Source organism: Anopheles bellator, chromosome 2 (genome assembly GCF_943735745.2).
Source record: "Anopheles bellator chromosome 2, idAnoBellAS_SP24_06.2, whole genome shotgun sequence".
Classification (NCBI taxonomy): Eukaryota; Metazoa; Arthropoda; class Insecta; order Diptera; family Culicidae; genus Anopheles; species Anopheles bellator.
Window position 1 is genome coordinate 6,883,629 of NC_071286.1, and position 19,049 is coordinate 6,902,677.

The following is a 19,049-nucleotide window of genomic DNA, read 5'->3' on the forward strand; positions in this document are numbered from 1 at the left end:
GATGGTAACCGATCAATATATATGCTAATCAGTCGGTCAAAGCCGTAGTCGGTACGATTCACGGTTTTGCTTTCTGAGATACAACGTCTGCCAATACGGATCGCAGGTTTGGTGACTGTCCTTAACGTACTAATTGTAACGTTAAATCACCAATTATCTATATATGATCTATTATGATGAAGCAAACAGTCATAATAAAACTCAAACTGAAGCATAGTCAGACTGTGGGCCACCCTTACAACATGTCGAGTAGCTAATACCGTCTGATTCATATGCCAAGAATATGCTTCGAAAGCGCGGGATTATTAAAAGCGAGCGTTGCAACGATGATTAGCTTAACGAAAGCGTTCAGTTACGGAACAATAATCGAAAAATCGTCCCAACGAAGCGTTATCGATATTTTGTTCGAACATCGAACCATAAACCGAAATCTGTCGCAAACCGGGCACGATTGGGCGTGATCTGCATCCTGTGCAATCGACACGATGATAAAAAAGAAACACATCCCTGGAACACAATAGAAGGTACCGGCTCCAAATTATACAGCAGCCAGCGCAGAGGGCATATTGGGCCCTCGGACCTCGGAAAAAAAGAATCACCCCGTGACGAGGCAGCACCGAGGTTGCACTAATCCGTGGCATGCGAGGACAAGCGGGAACAAAAAAAATGTGGGGCGCACCATTCCAATCATTCGTTTCAACCACGCTCGATTGCGATCGGTGACAGTTGGACCTCCGGTCGAGTGGAGGGCGAAAAAACACGACAAATAAAACATGGGCAACATTTTCGGGCCGCTCGGAACCCGATGTTCCGACGCTCCGCGTTATTCATATTTCCCTCGGCCCCGGACAGCCCGGCAAGCCGGAAACGATAACGCGCAACGAGATTGCACGGAGCCATCCGAGCTTGTGTGGGGTGCGAGCCCGCCCGGTGAAACAATGGCAAATTTCCCCCCGAACGTCAGCCGGGGTCAGCCAAAAATGGCATCGCCATCATCGCCCCCTTCCCGTGAGAGCCGTGAGGTCCTTGCAAACCGGGCCGCACGTTCGCCGGTCGCTGGCGAACGATAATTGTCACCGGCAGGAATCAGCTTCCCGCTGTTGGAGCAACGGACGAAAAAGAAGGAAGCAATCCCGGCAAGGGATCCGGAACAAAAACCGAGGGCGAATCAAATTTAAATCCTTTCGCCGTGATTTCACCCCCCCTGTTCGGTTGGGACCCGAGCTAGGAGCGACCCCGGGGCTCTAATAGCTCGAAACAAACCCAACACAATGCCCTGGGCGCACAATGGAGCCCCGGGAGCGACTCTTCGCACGTCACACATTGACGGTGCTGCCAGCGCCCAAAGGGACCTCTAACGTGCACACACCGAGCACGTCGTCATGGTGCATAAAAATTTACATTTTGATAAACTAATTGGAGCCACTGCCACTGTGCCGCTTTATGGGAATGCAAATGTTTGCCTCGCGAGCTCCAGCTCCGGGTGCCGCATAAGACCGAAGCATAAGGACCCGAGGCCACTAATCCGAAAGTGAAACCGCGCCAGTGAGCGGTGGCCAAATATTTGCCAAGCGACCCCCAAAAACGGAGGGGGGAGAAAAAAATGGATGATAATGCCGATTAAATTGGTTCCCATCGGCCGATTGCGCGTACATCTGTTTTCCACTTTTACGACCCGCGGGCGGATGGCAAAAACGCAACGGCATGATGGAGCATCCGATACGACCTTGCTCCGGTGGTTCGGGGAAAAAAACGCCACCAACCAGGTGTCCCTCGGTGGGGGGTGTCCGCCAAATCCATTTCCGTGCCATTCGTTTCCGGCGCCACACGGATCCGGAGAGTTGTTTTTGGGGCGTAAGGTGTAAAAGATTAATGCTGGGCCATTTGTATTTTCTGCCATCCCGCTTCCGGTGCGCGGCCAATCGGTTAGCTTAGTGCGCATCCATTTTATCGCACCCCTCCCCACATTAGGGACACCCAATCATCCCAATAAACCTACTCCATCACCGGTGGCCACCGGCGTTTATGGTAGGACCCATTCTAATCAATAATAAACAAGCCCCCGGCCGGTCGGCCCGCTGTGACGGGTTTGGCTTTGGCTCCACCCCAAGGGCCCCCAGGCTCCCGTTGGCTTCCTCTCGGCACCGTCGGACTCTTAATTTTCCAATAAAATACCATCCACCTGTCGGGGATGGCCGGGATGAAGTGAATCGAATCGTAAGAAACTCGGCCCCGGCTGAATCCATTGAACATGTACATATCGGAGCATAATGCACAGCACCGCCCGTTCGGCCCGCTCGGCAGCTTCGTGGAGGTCCTTTATCTGCTTTACGCTTCGGCTACCGCTCACGGCACATAAATACGGCACGCCCCGCAAAGGCTCGCCGTCCACCTGTCGGCCACACATACACATGCTCGGCGGGCGTCGGGCGTCGGGCGGCCGAAAGAAATCATGAAACCCCTCGGGCGGTCTGAGATTTATGTGACTGCAAAACTAATCCCAAGCTCCTCGCCAATAAATCACCATATGGAGAGCTAATAAATAAAACATTTCGACCGACTGGCGCCGGCTGCCGCCGGTGGTGTGAACGGTCATTGTGCTAACGAGGGGCGGGGTCCGAGCGGGGTGTTATCTGGGCGGCCGCTGAGGTGCGCTGTCGGGTAGACGGCGTATTCTTTGACCATCACCGAACACACCAGCCCGTCCATCAGCGGGCCCTTCCGGAGTGGCCAGGACTCGGCCACCCGCCCGTTTATCGGGTTGCCTCCCACCTCACCCCCCCGGGGGTTGGGTTGGGAGCTTTAAGTGGGCACTTACTTTCTGGTGCCACGGGTCCGGGGACCATGAAATCGATCCCTTGATTATCTCGTTATCGGAGGGCCGCTTTCGGGTGGCCGCGCGGTGGATGGTGGAATGGATCGCATTAAATGCGAACGCCGAAAAGAGGGACGAAAAAGGAGCACATGGCAACAGCATCAACAACAACAACAGCCGGCCAGCTGGCCGGCCGGCCGGACGTGCCTCGGGGACTCCGGGGCCACTCCGAGCGTAGCGATTCGATAATAATGATCGGATCGGGCGCGTGGCATGAAATATTTGTTGCATTGCGGTCAACGCGCAACACGGCACGAGTGAGGCGGAAGGGGTCCGCCCGAGGCCGACCGGGGGAAAAGTTTTGCCCCCCTCGGGGCGCTCCCACCGGCCGGTCGGAATCGGTGAAGGAGGCGGTATAAATTATCTCCCGGATCTCTCTGGTGGCCGCCGGCGGCTCACCGGCAAGTCACCGGTGTCATGTAATGGACATAAATTTCTCCCCGGGTCAGCCCCAATCCCCGTGCCGCTCCATTCCTTGCCCCTCGTGCCGGCGTGTTGAAGCCCGGGCGAAGCAGCTTGAATGAAGTCAATGAAAAATCAACAAAATATGCTCCGCGGGGTTCGATGTGGCGATGATAAATGGCCAGCGGGCCAGGCTAGGCACGCCTCTAACTACAACAATTGGGCGCATAACAAACAAATCGAAACGACGTGTTTTGGGGGCGATTATTCGGAACGGGTGAGCTTCGGTTTGCTTTGCGGGATATTAAAGCGGGAGTAGCAGATGCGCCACTGGACCGATCCCTAATGAGAGCATCGCCAGTGGCAATTCATGTGGATCCTATCTTCGGAAATGGAAGAAACTAATGTTTGTTTTAAATGTTTTAAACTTTGGGAAAAATACAATTGTTCAAGTTAACAGAAGCTGGCCAATCCTGACATTTCGACGTTCGTCTAAACAATCAGCCTTAAGCTTATCGTTCGTTTCGTATTTGAAGTCGATCCCGTGGTTTGATCAAACAACATTTTTCCAATCCAGCTGCACTTGTTATGGTTGCCAGCATTGGAAAGGATCACCATTTTCCGGTGCACCTAATGCGATTCTTGCGAAGGCCATTACATTGCTTTCTTAGGGTCGGACCATTTACGATACATTTGAACGACCTTTTTAATGGTTTTTTGGCTAAAATGCATATGCAGAGGACTGTTTCTGTATCATCCGCTAAGTTTCAAGTGTTCCTCAAGACATTGTATTTCTTTTTTGTTTAGTACGAGAGACGCTCTTTTCCTTCTTTTTCTCGGTCGATCCAAGTTTCGATGCTGACATTTTTCCATTTCCGTCTGTTGGATGGCTGATCCATTTCATATCCTCAAAAATACTTTTATCGATCTATGGATTTTTCCGCGCTCCGATGTTTGCTTCCTTTTTCATGTCCGTCCTCAAGAGGCAAGCATGTACATTTGTTACCTAATCTTAGCTTTTGCTGGCTGGAGGTATTAGTCTGTACTGCCACGGTCTCAGATTGGAATAAAATGTGTTAAACAGATTAGAAGAAGAGCAGACATTGGAATATTGGTAGAAGTCTTTATTTGAATAATGTATTGATGAACTTGAATGAGCGCAATGAGCTTTGACTTGATAAATAGGAATCACTTTACATGGAAACTTTACAATGTGCAGCATTTTGAATGAGCCGATAAGTAAGAAAATGAAACATTATCATGCTGATTGGGCTTTCCAATAAACTGAAAAGCGTATAAACAAAAAAAAAGGCGTTTTTAAAGTTAATCGAAGAACACAACAGTTTCATTTAAATATGAAATATAAATATGAATGAATATCCTCATACCAAACACAATCATTTGGTTGACAAGCAAATGTCTCCTTTCAAAAGTAGAAATGATACTGGCAAAGACGAAAATAAACTGCAAAAATACGAAGCAATCCCTAAGCTTTCGGCCGCCTTTGAACTCACCTCCAGTTTTAAAGCAACATAGACTGCCGTTTGGTCGTCTTTAGCAGAACATTCCTTTCTTACGTTCGGTAACCACGGAAAACGATGTTTGCTTCGTAGCCGTTTTAGGCATTCTTTTTCCCGCAGCGTCGTCGTGGGCCGATTTCCCGAGAAGCCACATATTCTAAGCCCACATTACGAGAGCGTACTCCAGATACGCACTCGAAGTCCATCAGCATTCTCCGAATCACGTAATAACTTTCCGGCGCCGTGACCTTTTTCTCGAGCCGTTCAAATAATCGTGCTGTGGCGTCATCACGATGACAACGCCACCGCCTCGGCCCGGCCCGACCCGGCCCAGCTCCCGTTTCGCCCGGCATATAAATACAGCAAACTGAAAAACAAACTCCACTCGCTTACACCGATCACCTTTCGGGCTGGGCCGCCCGCTGAAGCATTATGCTGCGGTTCGCGGTGCTCGTTTTTTCGTTTGCGAAATTATCCTTCCAACGAGTGGCGCAAAATGGCGCCCGCCGAGTGTCGTCGCTAACGTGTTACGCAAATCGTCCCTCACGCCAGTCCGTCCGTCGCCCTTTTACAGCCACACACGGGTGCGGTTTCACGGCATTCGCGCATTCGAAAATGGGCCACGACGCGACGACGACGACGGCATTCCTTGACGGATCGGACCGGAAACCGCGCTGGTGTTAAATAAAAAGGCAGCACTTAACGCACGCGAATGGTAGCCGGACGCGGACACATAACACATCCCCACGGACCTGTTCACATGCTGCCCACGGCTGTGGTCGCCCGTTGAAAGTCGAGTGCCGAGTGAAACCGGAGGCAAATAAAAAGCGATGGCACCGCATTCATTTACGAAAGCCCGACCCACGGCGATGGCTCAACAGCGAGACATTATTTGGTTACAACACTTTGCGCCCACCACGAGTGGGCGCCGGTGATGAAATGGATGGGCTCAGAAGCGCCCTTTAGTGTGTACAAATTGTAAACTTAACGCTTAAGCAGATTGACTAAACAACGCCCGATTCATTCGGGAAACTTTTTCAGCCGAAAGTCGCCGAACCGTGATGACGGAAAACTGGAAACGGAAAATGGTTCCGAAGCCCATCTTCAAGGCGCGAGATGGAGCGCAATTGGCGAAACAACAACTTGGCAAAAACCCTGGCTCCCGGGACGGCGAGCCAAAGGAACGTCCGCCCAGACGGCCTTCGCCGGCAATCGACAACGGCGTCTCGAAATTCTCTTTAATTTGAAATTAATTACTTGAAAACTGAAAGTTGGCCCTGGCCGGTGCGGCCCGGGCTTGGCGATGGGCTGCGGAAGGATATTACGCGCTTTTTGACTTCGTTTCCCGGTGCCGGGGCCGGGGCCGGGCCGGGGCCTAATGGATGGCAACTCGTTCGTCGTGGGAAAAACGGGCCCAGCAATGCGCCACTTTGAGCCCCATTTCGCAGCCCTTCCGGTGACGGGCTTCCGCCGCCAGACCGGAGGCCGACGATTCGGCAAACTGTCGAACCGTTCGACGCTCCCGGCAAGGACGATGGGGCCGACGGTTTCGCAAATCGCAAGCTGTGGGTGCCGTTACGACCGCCCCGAACGGAGCACTCGGCACCGCGCCGAGGATGGAAGCAAATTTATTCAACTCTTAATTTAATTACACTTTAATTGATTTTCACTCTTTCGCGCTCGGCACAACCCGGCTGAAGGCTCCCGCGGGCTGTCGGGTGAACGATGCCGCAAATTTCCCTCAGACTCTACTGCTTATGATGGTTCCACTTCCTGGTTCCTTTCGATCCATTTCCGGCCTCGGTTGAGATTCGGTTGTGACCTTGTTTGAAATGTTTTGCCGTCTTCTTTTACTTTCAGTTCCACCCAAAATCACGCACGTAACCTCCGGTGGCCACCTGCAGGTCCGCAAGGGATCTCCGGTGCGGCTCGAGTGTTCCGCCACCGGCAACCCGATGCCGAACATCACGTGGACGAGGAAAAACAATCTTTTACCCAACGGTAAGCATCCGGGCGGGTAGCCATTTTTCGTGTTTACCGATATCCAGACGCTCTCTGGAGTTGGTGCCTTATGCTAAACGAGTCCCAATCCACTTTCCGTACGCAGGCGAGGAACAGTTCACCAATCCGGTTTACGTGATCGAGAACATGGATCGACACAAGGGTGGCACCTACATCTGCACGGCCAACAACGGTGTCGGCCAGGTCGCCACCAGCCAGATCATCCTGCACGTCCTCTGTAAGTACTGCCAATGGTATGCTGAGAAGTTGAGCAAACCCCTACTAAAGTAAGCGAACGAAGGGCCAAGGACGATCTGTTGGGTTTACGCCGTTAAAAGGATTAAAATGGGCAGAATACAATCTGCGGGGGGCCACTGTTTTCACTGACAAAATATTCCATTTTCTAGCGTCATTGAGGGAGAGCGAACTGACGATTTGGAAGAACCACACAATGTCACACGGGGCGTGAGGCTAAGAATTCTGCAAGACACGAGCTACGGGCAGCGCCCTTTCATTATGTGGCATCAAGGGTTCGCGCCATCTCGCGAATGCACTTTCCCCTTTTTTTCACTCACTTGCACGCTGTCAAATAATGCTTTGAGACAACATGCCAAGCCCCAAGGTTGGCTAGGACACGCTCACGCGGGGTCAAGTTTTAATGTCATCATCACTTCAGCGCATCGTTCTGGGCCTTCGGGGCAAGAATATTTGAGAGAAAGAGAGAAAAAAAGAGAGAGAGAGAGAGAGAGAGAGAGAGAGAAGTTGAAAAGGTCACACGAAATTCCGACCAACTCGTGCGTTGAAGTAACGCTTCAACAATGCCACGCTGGCAAGAGCTCCGACGACGTCAAGCACCGTGCGCCTCCATCGGCCCGGAACGCCTCTCCGGGCGACGCTGGCAGCTTCATCTTCACGGTTTTTTTGCCTGACCTTTGGCCCTGACAGCCTCACGGAGACACCCCACGGTAACTCTGTCTCGTGCTCATTAACAGAAACGATGCCACAAAGTTCTGCATCTGCAGGCCGGGCCGCGGTCGCCATGTCGTTCCATTGACCATTATTGTGCCATGTTTTAGGGTCGACAAAGTTTGCCAAGCACTACGCAAACGTCACCCGCGGAAGCGTTCCGAACAGCGTGATTGTCGCCGTCACTATCGGTAGACAGAGTTTCAAGCGCTTTTAGGTAGTGTCAGTTGCTTGAATGGAATTTTTGTATAAAAAAGTGAAGTTACTAGCGAAATTAAGTAGAATTTGGCATTTTCATTCTACTTTGTGCATTTTGCAGTTTTTCTAATGTTTGAAGAATCGAATTTTGCCGTTTATCGTGGAATACTGGTCGAATCGGTTATTGGACCGGTGCAACTGCTGGGATCGGTTAAGAACCGGTTCCGATACCGTCGTGAATCGGTTCTCGACCCGTCATGAATCGTCTCCAAACCGGTTACAAACGGTTTCTTACCGGTTAGGTAGTGATGAAAAATTATGCATTTTTTCTCTTCTTTTAATATAGTTCAAGTTTTGCTGGTTTATCAACAAACCCCTTGCGACGAGAATAAAGAAAATTCGGCCAAGAATCCGAATAATTAATTACGTTTTTAAGTTTAAACACTATACAATTGATTCAATCCGACGTCTCGTCAACAAACGCTCCACGACATACAATCTATCGCCTTCAACAGCGCCTTTAACAATCTTCGCCGCACTACATACCAATTAAAGTACCATAAAATTAAAATAAAATTGTAATAAAGGCCCTCGCCGTACAAAGTACGAACCAGCTGGCTGGGGCTGGTCGCTTCGGCTGACCATAATTCACAATTACTGCGACCCTCCTGCGGGCGAAACAAATAAGATTAATTTAACGGAAAACACTCCTTCGGGCACGTGTGCTTCGCCACCGTTTCGATGCAAATGAGAGTCCAAAGTTACAAACCATTCGCCGTTCGCGCGACTGAAAAGCGCAAAAGAATAACTCGGACCATTTTTTCCGCATGCCAACCAACCCGGCCGGCGTCTAATCATAGGGCGATCACATGTCAGCTTCACAAACGACGCTCCATCACCGCCATTCGGGCGTGTGGCGGTTGCGTGCGTGAAGTCGGCAGCACTTTAATGCGCTGACCCTCCTGGTCACATGATTATCACGGGCCCCGGTCCGGCTCTTGACACTATCGGCCGTTCGGATCGGGCCCCTCAACAACGCGAGCGAGCGAAACGGGTTCCAGGAAGCACAAATTCATCATTTCCCCGGGTAGGCCGGGGCCGGTGGTTATAAAGTGGTTGGCGAATAAAAGTGGCGATGCACTAGGGAGAGCCCAATTGTGGCCAGCCTGTGCATACCGGCCCGAAGCGCACACCGAGCGAGCGTGCCGGGCTCGTAAGGCTCGTTGACTTCTTCAGGGTCCCGGGGTATTAATCTGCATATGCAAATTCGATCGGCCCGGATAGGCCCCACACCCGGGTCCCCGCTGCAGGTCCGCCAACGGGGTCGTTTGGAACAAACCGTGCATTTATCACATAATCAGACTGGCCAAACAGAGGGTCTCGAGTTGATATAACCCTTTCATTATTTTCACTCCCGAGTGACCGCCAGGCGCCGACCCCCACGATGGAATGTGCCGATGGCCGCCGGGGCCCGAGGGTCCTGGCGGCAGGTTGGGCAGGAATTCGTGATAAATGAGATTCCATTCCCAAGGGTGCCGGACCGAAATCCTGCCCGGGAATGGCTTTTGGTCACACGATCCTCGGGCGGATGGGCTTCACGGGTGCGGACGATAGGGTTGCCCCGCACCGGAATGCGGTGTTGCTTGAATTATGCCCCCCCTCCCAGTTTACCGCCTACCGGGTAACCCTTTCCGGTGGGGTGCTGACCAGCACGGGAAAACAAAAGGACTCACGCACGAAACGATCTCACATAACTTGCCTCCACTACGTGACGCAGACCTGAGCTGAGTCGGCAAGAAGTGTCCCCACAGGGGTGGTCCCTTTCAGCACCCACCCCGGCCCATCCGTGCAAACGAAGAGTAGAAATGCTCCACGAAACTACGTGGCCACGTCAAAGATAAATAAGGTGAAAATAAATTGGAATTTTCTCTTCGGCATACGGGGGGAAAAAAACCATAGGCAGCCCGGAACTACTTCGGCAAACTTTGGGGGTGGGCTGGACACCCCGCAGGGGGACGTGGGGATTGTTCCGCGAAGAAGACGGAACATCGGCAGGCCACACGATGACAGATGGCGGAAACGGCGGAGCGAACGGGGCACGTAACGTATCCGACTGTCGTTCCGACGATAATCACCCTCGGAAGGCTGCTCCTTAACTCGAGATCCCTCACGGCGGGGACGTGCTTCAAGGATCGGGTGCATTCGAACGTATGTGAACGAAAAACTCACTCGCGACTCGCCCCTCATCGGCTGCAGGTGCACTCTCAAGGACACCGAAACCCAACCAGGATGTGTGCGGCTTATGGCTCGGGAAAGGCGCGCGTTCCCACGATTCTCGGGACGACGAAACAACAAATAATTGTAATTTTTATGGCCCTTTCGTGCCGTGCAGTCGTTTATTGTCCGCGAAAGAAGACAGAGAGAGAGAGAGAGAGAGGGACAGGTCTTTCACCGCGTAACGCACCAGGGCGATAATTTCGTTAAGGGAGGACCGATCCTTCGAAGCGGGACCCTATTGTTGGTTGGTGGTGGAAAATAGGTTTCCCGGCTGCCGGTAACTATCCTCGTGCCGGTTGCCGGTCCCCACGGGCTTCAGATTTGATTTGCTTGGCTTGGCTTTTCTTCGACACGAAGTTGAGGGGCTCTGTATTTTTGGCGTTTCCTTCTGCTCTTTCGTTCCTTTTGACAGCTTTCGGCAGCGTCATCCGCATTTCGTCCCGAAAGGCCCCCATTTTGCCGGTGGTTTGAATTATAACGCAACCGTAAAATTGGGCGCCAAAATCCGAATGACAGCTGCCGCCTTTCGCGGCCCGGCGAAAATCGGGGGTTCCATCGGTTTGAGCCAGGAATTGGGGGAACTTTGCCCACAACGTTTCCCTGCGAGCCCCGAAAATGGGGGAAAATAGAAAAAAAAAACAGTCTCCCATCGCTCGGGGGGTTTTGTGGTGATTTTCGTTCAACACTCCGCTCCTAATGATCCTGGCGCACGAAGCGGATCATGCCAGCCGTAATGTGACGAAATGGTGGCACAGCGATAAACAATTAAGATAAAATCTCCTGCGGGACGGTGAAGCGATGCGCGCTAGACATATGCGAGCCATACGCGTCTCCCGGCCCGGCGGCGTGTGGTTGGGTTTAATTGAATTGATGTGGTTCCCGCACTCCCGGCGACGGTGATGGCGATGCGTCTGTGCCGGAGCCGGTGAATAAACATGAGCGTTCCGCAGGACGCTCAAGAAATTGTAATGAACGCAACAACACTTTGGCGCGGGAGCTGGCAAGCTGCTCGGGGAAAATGATTGTATCTTTATGGAAGGGATAACCTCAAACACTCGCCACGAGCGATGCTTATGCAAAGTGCAAAGTGAATTAAATGTTATACAAGAGTCAAGAGAATTGTGGTTCAGTTCGGGGAACAACAGTTCAGCTTCATGCATTCAGTGGTTGTGTTAATCTCAGTGCCAGAGATTACACTCGGCCTTGAAGGATTGTTTTTTTTTGTGCATTGCCGACTACTTTTCCGGTTTCCAATGGACTATGAGAGGTCCCGAGAATGCTCTGCACTCAACTTAGTTTGGATTCCTGGGACATATTTTCTTGTGAAAGGTGGAATTATAACGATAAGATTAGCAACATTCCTTTCGTCACACTAACTAATTCGAATGCAGGGAATAAGGTAGTTTGTGGATGTCCTTATAACCCTTGCCGTAGTGTAACACCGTAACTAAAAGAGAAAACATGTTTATTCAGTTCATATCTTAAATGAATCTGAATTGAACTAATTTAAGGTTCTAATGTTTGATGTTTTATTTGCTGACACTGTTCAGTTTTTCATCAAAGAAACTCACAAACCCATCGACATACACGTTGAATTTTCTATGTTTAAACACCTTGAGTAATTTTCTACTTCCGCATAATTAGCACAGTCACTTTAACTGTTTTCGTCCCCAAAACGATCTCTAGTGGCATGCGACAAACGACTTGGCTTAGCGGCGAGGCTCTAACAGTTCGCAACCATGAACGGATTGAGCAAATGGCAACTGACACCCACCGGTCACGCAGTAATCGAATAAACCATTTTCTCGCCAACTTCAGCCCAAAATTTATGCCCTCAAAACGGTCATAATTACGTGAACAAAGCAAACACAAACCGTCGGCTTACCGGTTCTTACCGCCACACAAACTATCGCTCAAAACCCGTTTCGAAACCCCCTAAACTCGACCCCGACCCGTCAGGACCTCCTTAACCCGGCTTCACCGGCGTGTCATTTGCAGACCAATTTTTTTCGCTTTATTTCACATAACCACGCACTTCCGGTTCGTGCGGGGGGGTGGGGCTTCGGCAAACTTCTAATTATGCCAATCATGCCCCTTCCGCTCGACGCTCCCGGGAGTTGGTGTCGGATTTTGGGGTTCGTTTTTCCGGGAAAAAGGGGAGCGAAATAGAACCAAAAAAAGAACACCACCGGGAGGCACTCCCCGCCCCCTGTGGGAAAATGGCCAATGCGTGGGGTTTCGGGAGAACAAGTCTATTACCTTTATGGTGGAGCATAAAATTATGCTATTTCCTATCCGCATTAGGACGTCGGGAAGGCGAAGGCTGACAGGGAGAAAGTGCAGCACCGACCGTCCGAACAGTCACGACCACACGGCAAAGAGTAGAACAAACGCTACCATTTTCCCGACACGGCACCATAAAACTCGAGTGTGATTCACGGGCGCGTCGACTCAAACAGTTGACCTCTCCCCCCTCGAGTGGTTGGCCGAGAGTTTTAAGGACGCACTTGAGTCGGCCGACCCGTGGCGCTTCGAGAAGAAAGTGGAGCGAAAGTTTTTCCGGCCATTAGAGACCGCTCGGTCGACCGGTAAGCCACAGAGAGAGAGAGAGAGAGACAGTGAGTAGCCACCGCGATTAAACCACCGTTTGGGGCTGCGGTTCCGAGTCGCTTTCAAGCAATTAGCCGCCCCAGGATTCGGCTCATGCGATGCGCCCGGCCGGCCAGGGTCCCGGTTTCATTTGATATTTGACATCCTGATGATGGCCAGCCAGCGGGTTGGCCAACCAGCGGGTTGGCCCTTCCACGAGCACGAGCATTCGAAACATTCGCAAGCGCAAGTACGTTTGAAGTTTGGAATTAATTTAATTACGCTGCAGACCCGGTGAAAGCGGATTGTTCCCGACGGCGGGAGCAAGTTTTGTGCCGCACTTTTCTTCTGCCAACAATTTCCATTTATTACCCACACTCAGCACACACACAGTCCAACTAACTTCCCGTACGGTTGCGGCGAGCAGCGCCGGCGAGGAGCGATTTGCATTTGCGAGCGTTCATTAAATTCAATTTTCTTGTTCAACGGTTTGCGGTTGGCGCTGAGCTCGGAACGCGCCGCGGCCAGATCAGCACCTGGGCGGTGCCGCCTCAGCCGCTCAGCGGGGATGGAAAGTTTATTTGCGTACAGTTGCAGGAGTTGCTCTCGTATACAAATCACTCCTTTGACGTGGGGCTGAAGAGTTTTAGTTTCTGTTTTCGGTTCGGTTCGGTTCGGTTCGGGGTTTTTGTTTCCGTTTTCCGTGCTTGCTCCCGGAACGTTCGCCAGCAACACCGAGCAACTAGCTCCGGCTCCGGACATGGCTGACCACCTTCTCTGACTGCTGCACCTGTTCTTTCAGATCCGCCCGAGATTAGCGTGGAAAACCCGATCGTTTACTCCGGCGAGGGCCAGGAAGCGATGCTCGTGTGTATCGTGCACGGTGAATCTCAGCCGGAAGTAAGTACTTTACGTCAGTTCATTACGGTACACGTTTTGTTGTTTGGTTTTACTTTTTTAGTTTTTTCCTGCTTGCCGCAAGCTTAAGCATCAACGAGGCTTATCTTGAGTTATTTTTATTTGACCCTTCAACCCGCTAGACGGTAGAAACCATGCGCGACACGATGGTTAGTTATTATAAATTTGCATTTATATGCTTGTCGCCGTAATCTATGCAAATAAATAATGGGTTTCGTGCTTAAAACGGAGTCCTTTTTGTTGTGACACGGAACATGTGCGCTAAACAAACAGGCTGGCCGGGTCAATGCTAACGATTCAGTGAAAATGAGCCATTTTGCCAGTAAAGCTTATTCTGACCCCCGGTCGTGGTCGCTTGGTAGTGCAGACTAGTGAGACTAGTGTTTTTACTATTTTTACTTTTTTCACTCTTTCTCTTCCCCTATCCATTCTCTCTCTCTCTCTTTCTTACTTTTTTTTCAATCTTCGGAATTTGTGTCCTCGTTTCAATCGATTGTTTCCAATTGCCCATACACGATCCGTGCTTTCGGTTGTGTTTAACACACGCGTAACACCCTTTTTATGGCGGTGTACCCACCCGCTGAAGGTACTGTGGCACAAGGACACGATGCAGATCGATCAGACGGAGCGGCACGTGATTGAGAACCGGGGCGCACGCCACACGCTCATCATCCGCAAGGTGCACCCGCAGGACTTTGGCAACTACTCGTGCATCGCCGACAACCAGCTGGGCAAGACGCGCAAAACGGTCACCCTGACCGGCAAGCCGAAGACGGCCGTCTTCCGGTCGGTGCCGAACAGCCAGTGGAAGGACAAGTACAACATCTCCTGGATCGTCGACTCGCACTCACCGATCGAGGAGTACAAGCTGTACTACCGGCAGGTGGACGGCGACACGCTGCAGACGCACGACGGCATATTCCTTGACAACCGGAAAACGCACCAGAGCTACATGGGCGACAACGTAAGTAGGCCGGGCACCCCGAGAGGTGACTGGGTTGACAGCTGATTCGAGTGGTTACGCTTAAACTACAATTTCTACCGGCAGTAAATTGCTCCCTACAAGGTCCTTCACATCAAGTGCTTCTCGGAATCCCTTTAAAAGTAGACCAGGCGTCTTGGAGAATTGGTGAACTTTTCCTAGAAATGAATCGCAGACAGAAAAACACAAACAACAATAAAATAGCAGACTTGAAGAAGCCGGAAACGGCTGACTGTCTCACCGTCCCGGAGCGCCTTCGAGCGCAACTGTCAAACTCAATAGACTTGTCATCATAAACGTCAGTTCAATTTCCCCTCCAATCACGGTTCGGTTCGGTCGATCATTTCTCCATTCGTCTCGCCATTGTCACCGGCCGGCTGCTGGAAGATTTATTTTAAGCCTTCGTGGAAGATGTCCTTGCCGTAACATGGTGTGTTGTTTCGTGGTGACTGTGACGCGTCTCCTGTGGGGTGGGCTTCGACGAATGGACGAATTATTTCGATCTCATCTGGTGCGAGTGCCGTTTTCTTGCCCCCGTACATTCTCTTTCCGGTTCACCATCATCCGTCACATCCATCATTCTCGGGCCGGATTGGATTGGGTGGTCGGCTTCATCCACCGGATCCGGGTGATTTGTACACCGAACTTCCGGACCGCACGGCACCGCAAACCTGCCCTGTCCTGACCGGCGACCGGCTTTTTTGGGGCGGATCAAAACCACGTCACCTGCCGTGCAGATGCTGGACTACAATCGCAAAATCAGCTCGTACGACAGCTACTCCTACAACAATGGCTACCACAACCTGCACCACAAGTGGTCCAAGACGGACTGGCGGGACATCGTGCTGCCGGCGTTCCCGTACTCGCACCACTACACCCAGGGCATGAGCTACCTGATACGGGGCCTCGAGCCGGACCAGCAGTACGAGGCACGGGTACAGTCCAGGTAACTATTGATGAGCTTGATCAACCTCTCTCCCACTGTGTATGCCACCGGAAGCCGGAGCCACCGATTACTTTTATCCCCACCCAGCCCGAAGCCACGACAAGTGGCTCGGTATCAGACGACTTCCGGGAATGACCGCAAACGGATCGAAGCGCCCTCCGTTCTCGGTCTGATCCAGCTTATTCGCTTCTCATCCAGAGCGTCACTCTACACTGCACTGCCGGGCCATGTTTTAAGTTGAGAAAATTAATGGTTTCTGCTTCGTGCGTCAAGCCGCAGGCCATTCGGGTGTCGTATTTTTCAAAGAAAGCCCGCCGTCCAACCAAAGGCCGTTGGGATAGACCCGAGACCCCGGTGACCCGAGTGCCGACGTCGGATTGACATCTGGATGCTGTTTCACGTGCTCAAGTAGATGAAAAATGTCAATTGCAGATTAGGGTGCATCATGCGGGTCCGGTGCCGGAACAATGGCCCGTTCGGGAACTGAGCACCCTCCGGGCGTTCTATTAGCTTCGTAGTCGTTCTTCAAACGGACGGCTACGGCTCAGTGTGACGGCTAGACGTGAGGCCGGTCCTGGCATACGGTATCCGGTTTCCGGCGCAACGGGCGCAATGTGATCGAATGCATCGATGCTAATCTTCCTACGCCCGCCGGCAATGTCGAGCCGGCCGGCCTTCCCGGAGTCGAAGATTGAATGTGCTTCATGTGAATAAAATTGATTGCTTCTAATCGATTTTTAATAATGGCACCACCCTCTAGGGACCCGGCCCGAGTCCTTAGGCTTCGGTGGCTGGGAATTGATACAGATTGAGCAGCGTCCGGATGCATAGAAGCAGTACGCCCGCAGTAGTCTTAACTGTCGCCCTCGAGGATTAGCGCCGGAAGCCGCCCGCGGTCCCGGTCGGTGACATGTTTTCAATTTGAAATTTAAATTAAATTTATTTTAATCAACCCCCTCCGATGTGCTCAGCTCGCTGCTCCGCTTCACCCTGCCGACGGATCCTGCAACCGAACTGATGCTCGGGTTTTCTTCTTTCTCTCCCCTTATGCTATGCCATTCTTTCCGAATGCACCACCGTGTGATCGGGAACACGTGCCGGGAACACCGTCTTCGTCTTCGCTGCGGTTTCGGGTGCCGCCGCCGCCGAAAAGGAACCGGTACGGTTGGAGTGACTTTTCCGAGAGCTTTCTATTTACCACGTCAAACACAGGTAAGTGGACCGGGTAATTTGTTGCCTTGCGGAGCGGAGCGATAGAGCGGCTCCTTCCAATTCTACGGACCACGAGCAATCAGTCAGAGCGAGGGCCGCTTTTTGCTGGAAACACTGCTCAAGTGTTTACCGTTCCGGTTGTGCAAGTTCGGTTACAGTTAGTGAACCACTGCAAACAATTAGCCGCTTCCCTGCGCGCATGCCGTGGCCGTCGTGGAAACGAAACTGTCAACAGCTTGTTGACAGATTGTTTCAAGGAAGTGGCAAAAACTTGTTGGCCTTTTTGTTGCTGGAAATAGGGAACATTTGAAGCTCCTCACTGCTTGGGGCTGATAATGAGCCATTTTTTTGCCACACAACCTTGCTTCAATTAACTGACGCTGGAACTTCTTCAATTAACAAATTAATAATTTTACAAATTATTGACAATCGAAACTTTCCATTTCGCTCACAGATACCGAGATACGCGATCTGGGCGTGACTCACTACAGTTCTTCACGAGGATCGACGACGTTCGCCCCCGGAATGCGACATTTGCTGGTGGCCCTCCTTCTTGCGACGGCTACCAGTTTGGTGAGCTTTTGAAGTTGACCTCTCCATTAATTCGCCGCTCCGGAGCGCTAAGACGGCTAACGGCGTGTGCACTGCTTCATGTCCTTTTTTGTTGTTACGTTGCCCCCAAAACCCACGCGAAACAGCTAATTCACGCAAGCCTCGGAAGCAGAACGGAACAGTGTTCTGTCTCGTCTGCACTGCACGATGTTAGGTTCATTTATCGATCCAAAAGTTGGCAAGAAAAAGAACGCAAAGACTCCCCCGGCACGCGGCAAAGTTTTGCGTAAAATCAAACAAGAACACTGTCAAAAACTGTGAACCACCGCGGCCACGGCGCAACTCGGGCGCGATAAAATTTAATTTACTTCAGCAAACAAAAACAGTCGAGCACATTAACCGCTGCGCCTCATCCACCGCGAAGGAGGGCAATTTCAATAATTACGATGACGGCGACGACGACGATGACGATGATGACGGTAGCGAGTGACACGAGTTTATTACCGACCGACCGAACGACCGGTTCGGTTCGAAAACTGCCGCCTCGACAGGCGAGTGAAGCGGAACCGACAACGGCCAAAACAGGAAAGGCCCACTCATGGCAAACGGCAAGAAAAGCATAACAAACCGTCCCCCGGGGCACGGCACGGCACAATGAATTGAATTAATTTAATTGAGATCGCACTTAAATGCGCAACGCTTCCCCGGATGGGATCAGTTAATGGTTTTCCATTTCAACGGACCCCGAGTTGCCCGGTCGGCGTGTTGTTTTTGGCACCGGTAAAAGGTGTTCCGAAATGGGCGGAAGTTTCCGTTTCCACAACCGGTGAAGGTGAACTCGCAAAAAACAATCCATAATTTGATCGATCGAATGAAATTGCGGATTATGATTCTTGGCCACCCATCCTGCGACAGCGATGCGTGGAATGCACATCCTTTGATATGTCGAAGCTACGACACCAGCTACTATAGTTGCGAAAGGTTTCGTGGAATTCGTGGCACAAAAATCGCCCTCTAATGTCGGAATGCCGTTTTCCGGTGAGTGACCCGCGGGATGATGTTCAGGGCGGGCGCAGAAAGTGCAGCATTCCACCGCCCATTAGCGGTGGGCCCATTATTAACTTATGAATATGGAAACAGGCCCTCAGGTCTCTGCCCGTTGCCCAGGCCGGTGGAATGGCCGGGAGTACATGCAACAGACGCATATTTAGGGCCACCAATTATAGGTACGTAAAACGCAATCGTGCGGAAACGGAGCGGCGGTACCGAAATCGGCCCGGGCCCGGTGGTGGTTTGTAATTAAATTTGAACCGAACTTATGATAACGGCGTACCCGTGGCCTGGCTAACGGTGCGGTGCGCTGGCTTCCAATTATGAGTCAGGTGCGGCACCACTTTTATTGTGCGGAATGTCAGCAATCAGCATAACGCCTGCCCGATGCTGTGTTCGCGCCGCAGCGTAATGAGAAAACGGAAACTTTACGGCACGGGTGCGACATTTGCGTTATGCTGCAAAACGGCCGGTTTGGTGGTTTTTCCATCGCCGCCGTCACCGTATTCGGGAGGCCAGTTTCCGGTCCCGATCGGTTATTGACAATTGAAGCGCCGTGGT

The 19,049-nt window shown here is 51.6% G+C and overlaps 1 protein-coding gene across 1 annotated transcript in view; it reads left to right on the top strand.

Annotated features, from left to right (window-relative positions):
• Positions 1 to 17,471, top strand: part of LOC131212288 (hemicentin-1-like) — a 54,510-nt gene extending 37,039 nt beyond the window's left edge. Inside the window, exons 4-10 of the mRNA XM_058206090.1 lie at positions 6,658 to 6,798; positions 6,905 to 7,036; positions 13,631 to 13,728; positions 14,333 to 14,710; positions 15,466 to 15,674; positions 16,828 to 16,886; positions 17,341 to 17,471. Of these exons, the coding sequence (XP_058062073.1) occupies positions 6,658 to 6,798; positions 6,905 to 7,036; positions 13,631 to 13,728; positions 14,333 to 14,710; positions 15,466 to 15,674; positions 16,828 to 16,886; positions 17,341 to 17,471 (1,148 nt within the window). The remainder of the gene's footprint in view (positions 1 to 6,657; positions 6,799 to 6,904; positions 7,037 to 13,630; positions 13,729 to 14,332; positions 14,711 to 15,465; positions 15,675 to 16,827; positions 16,887 to 17,340) is intronic.
• The last annotated feature ends 1,578 nt before the right edge of the window (positions 17,472 to 19,049 follow it).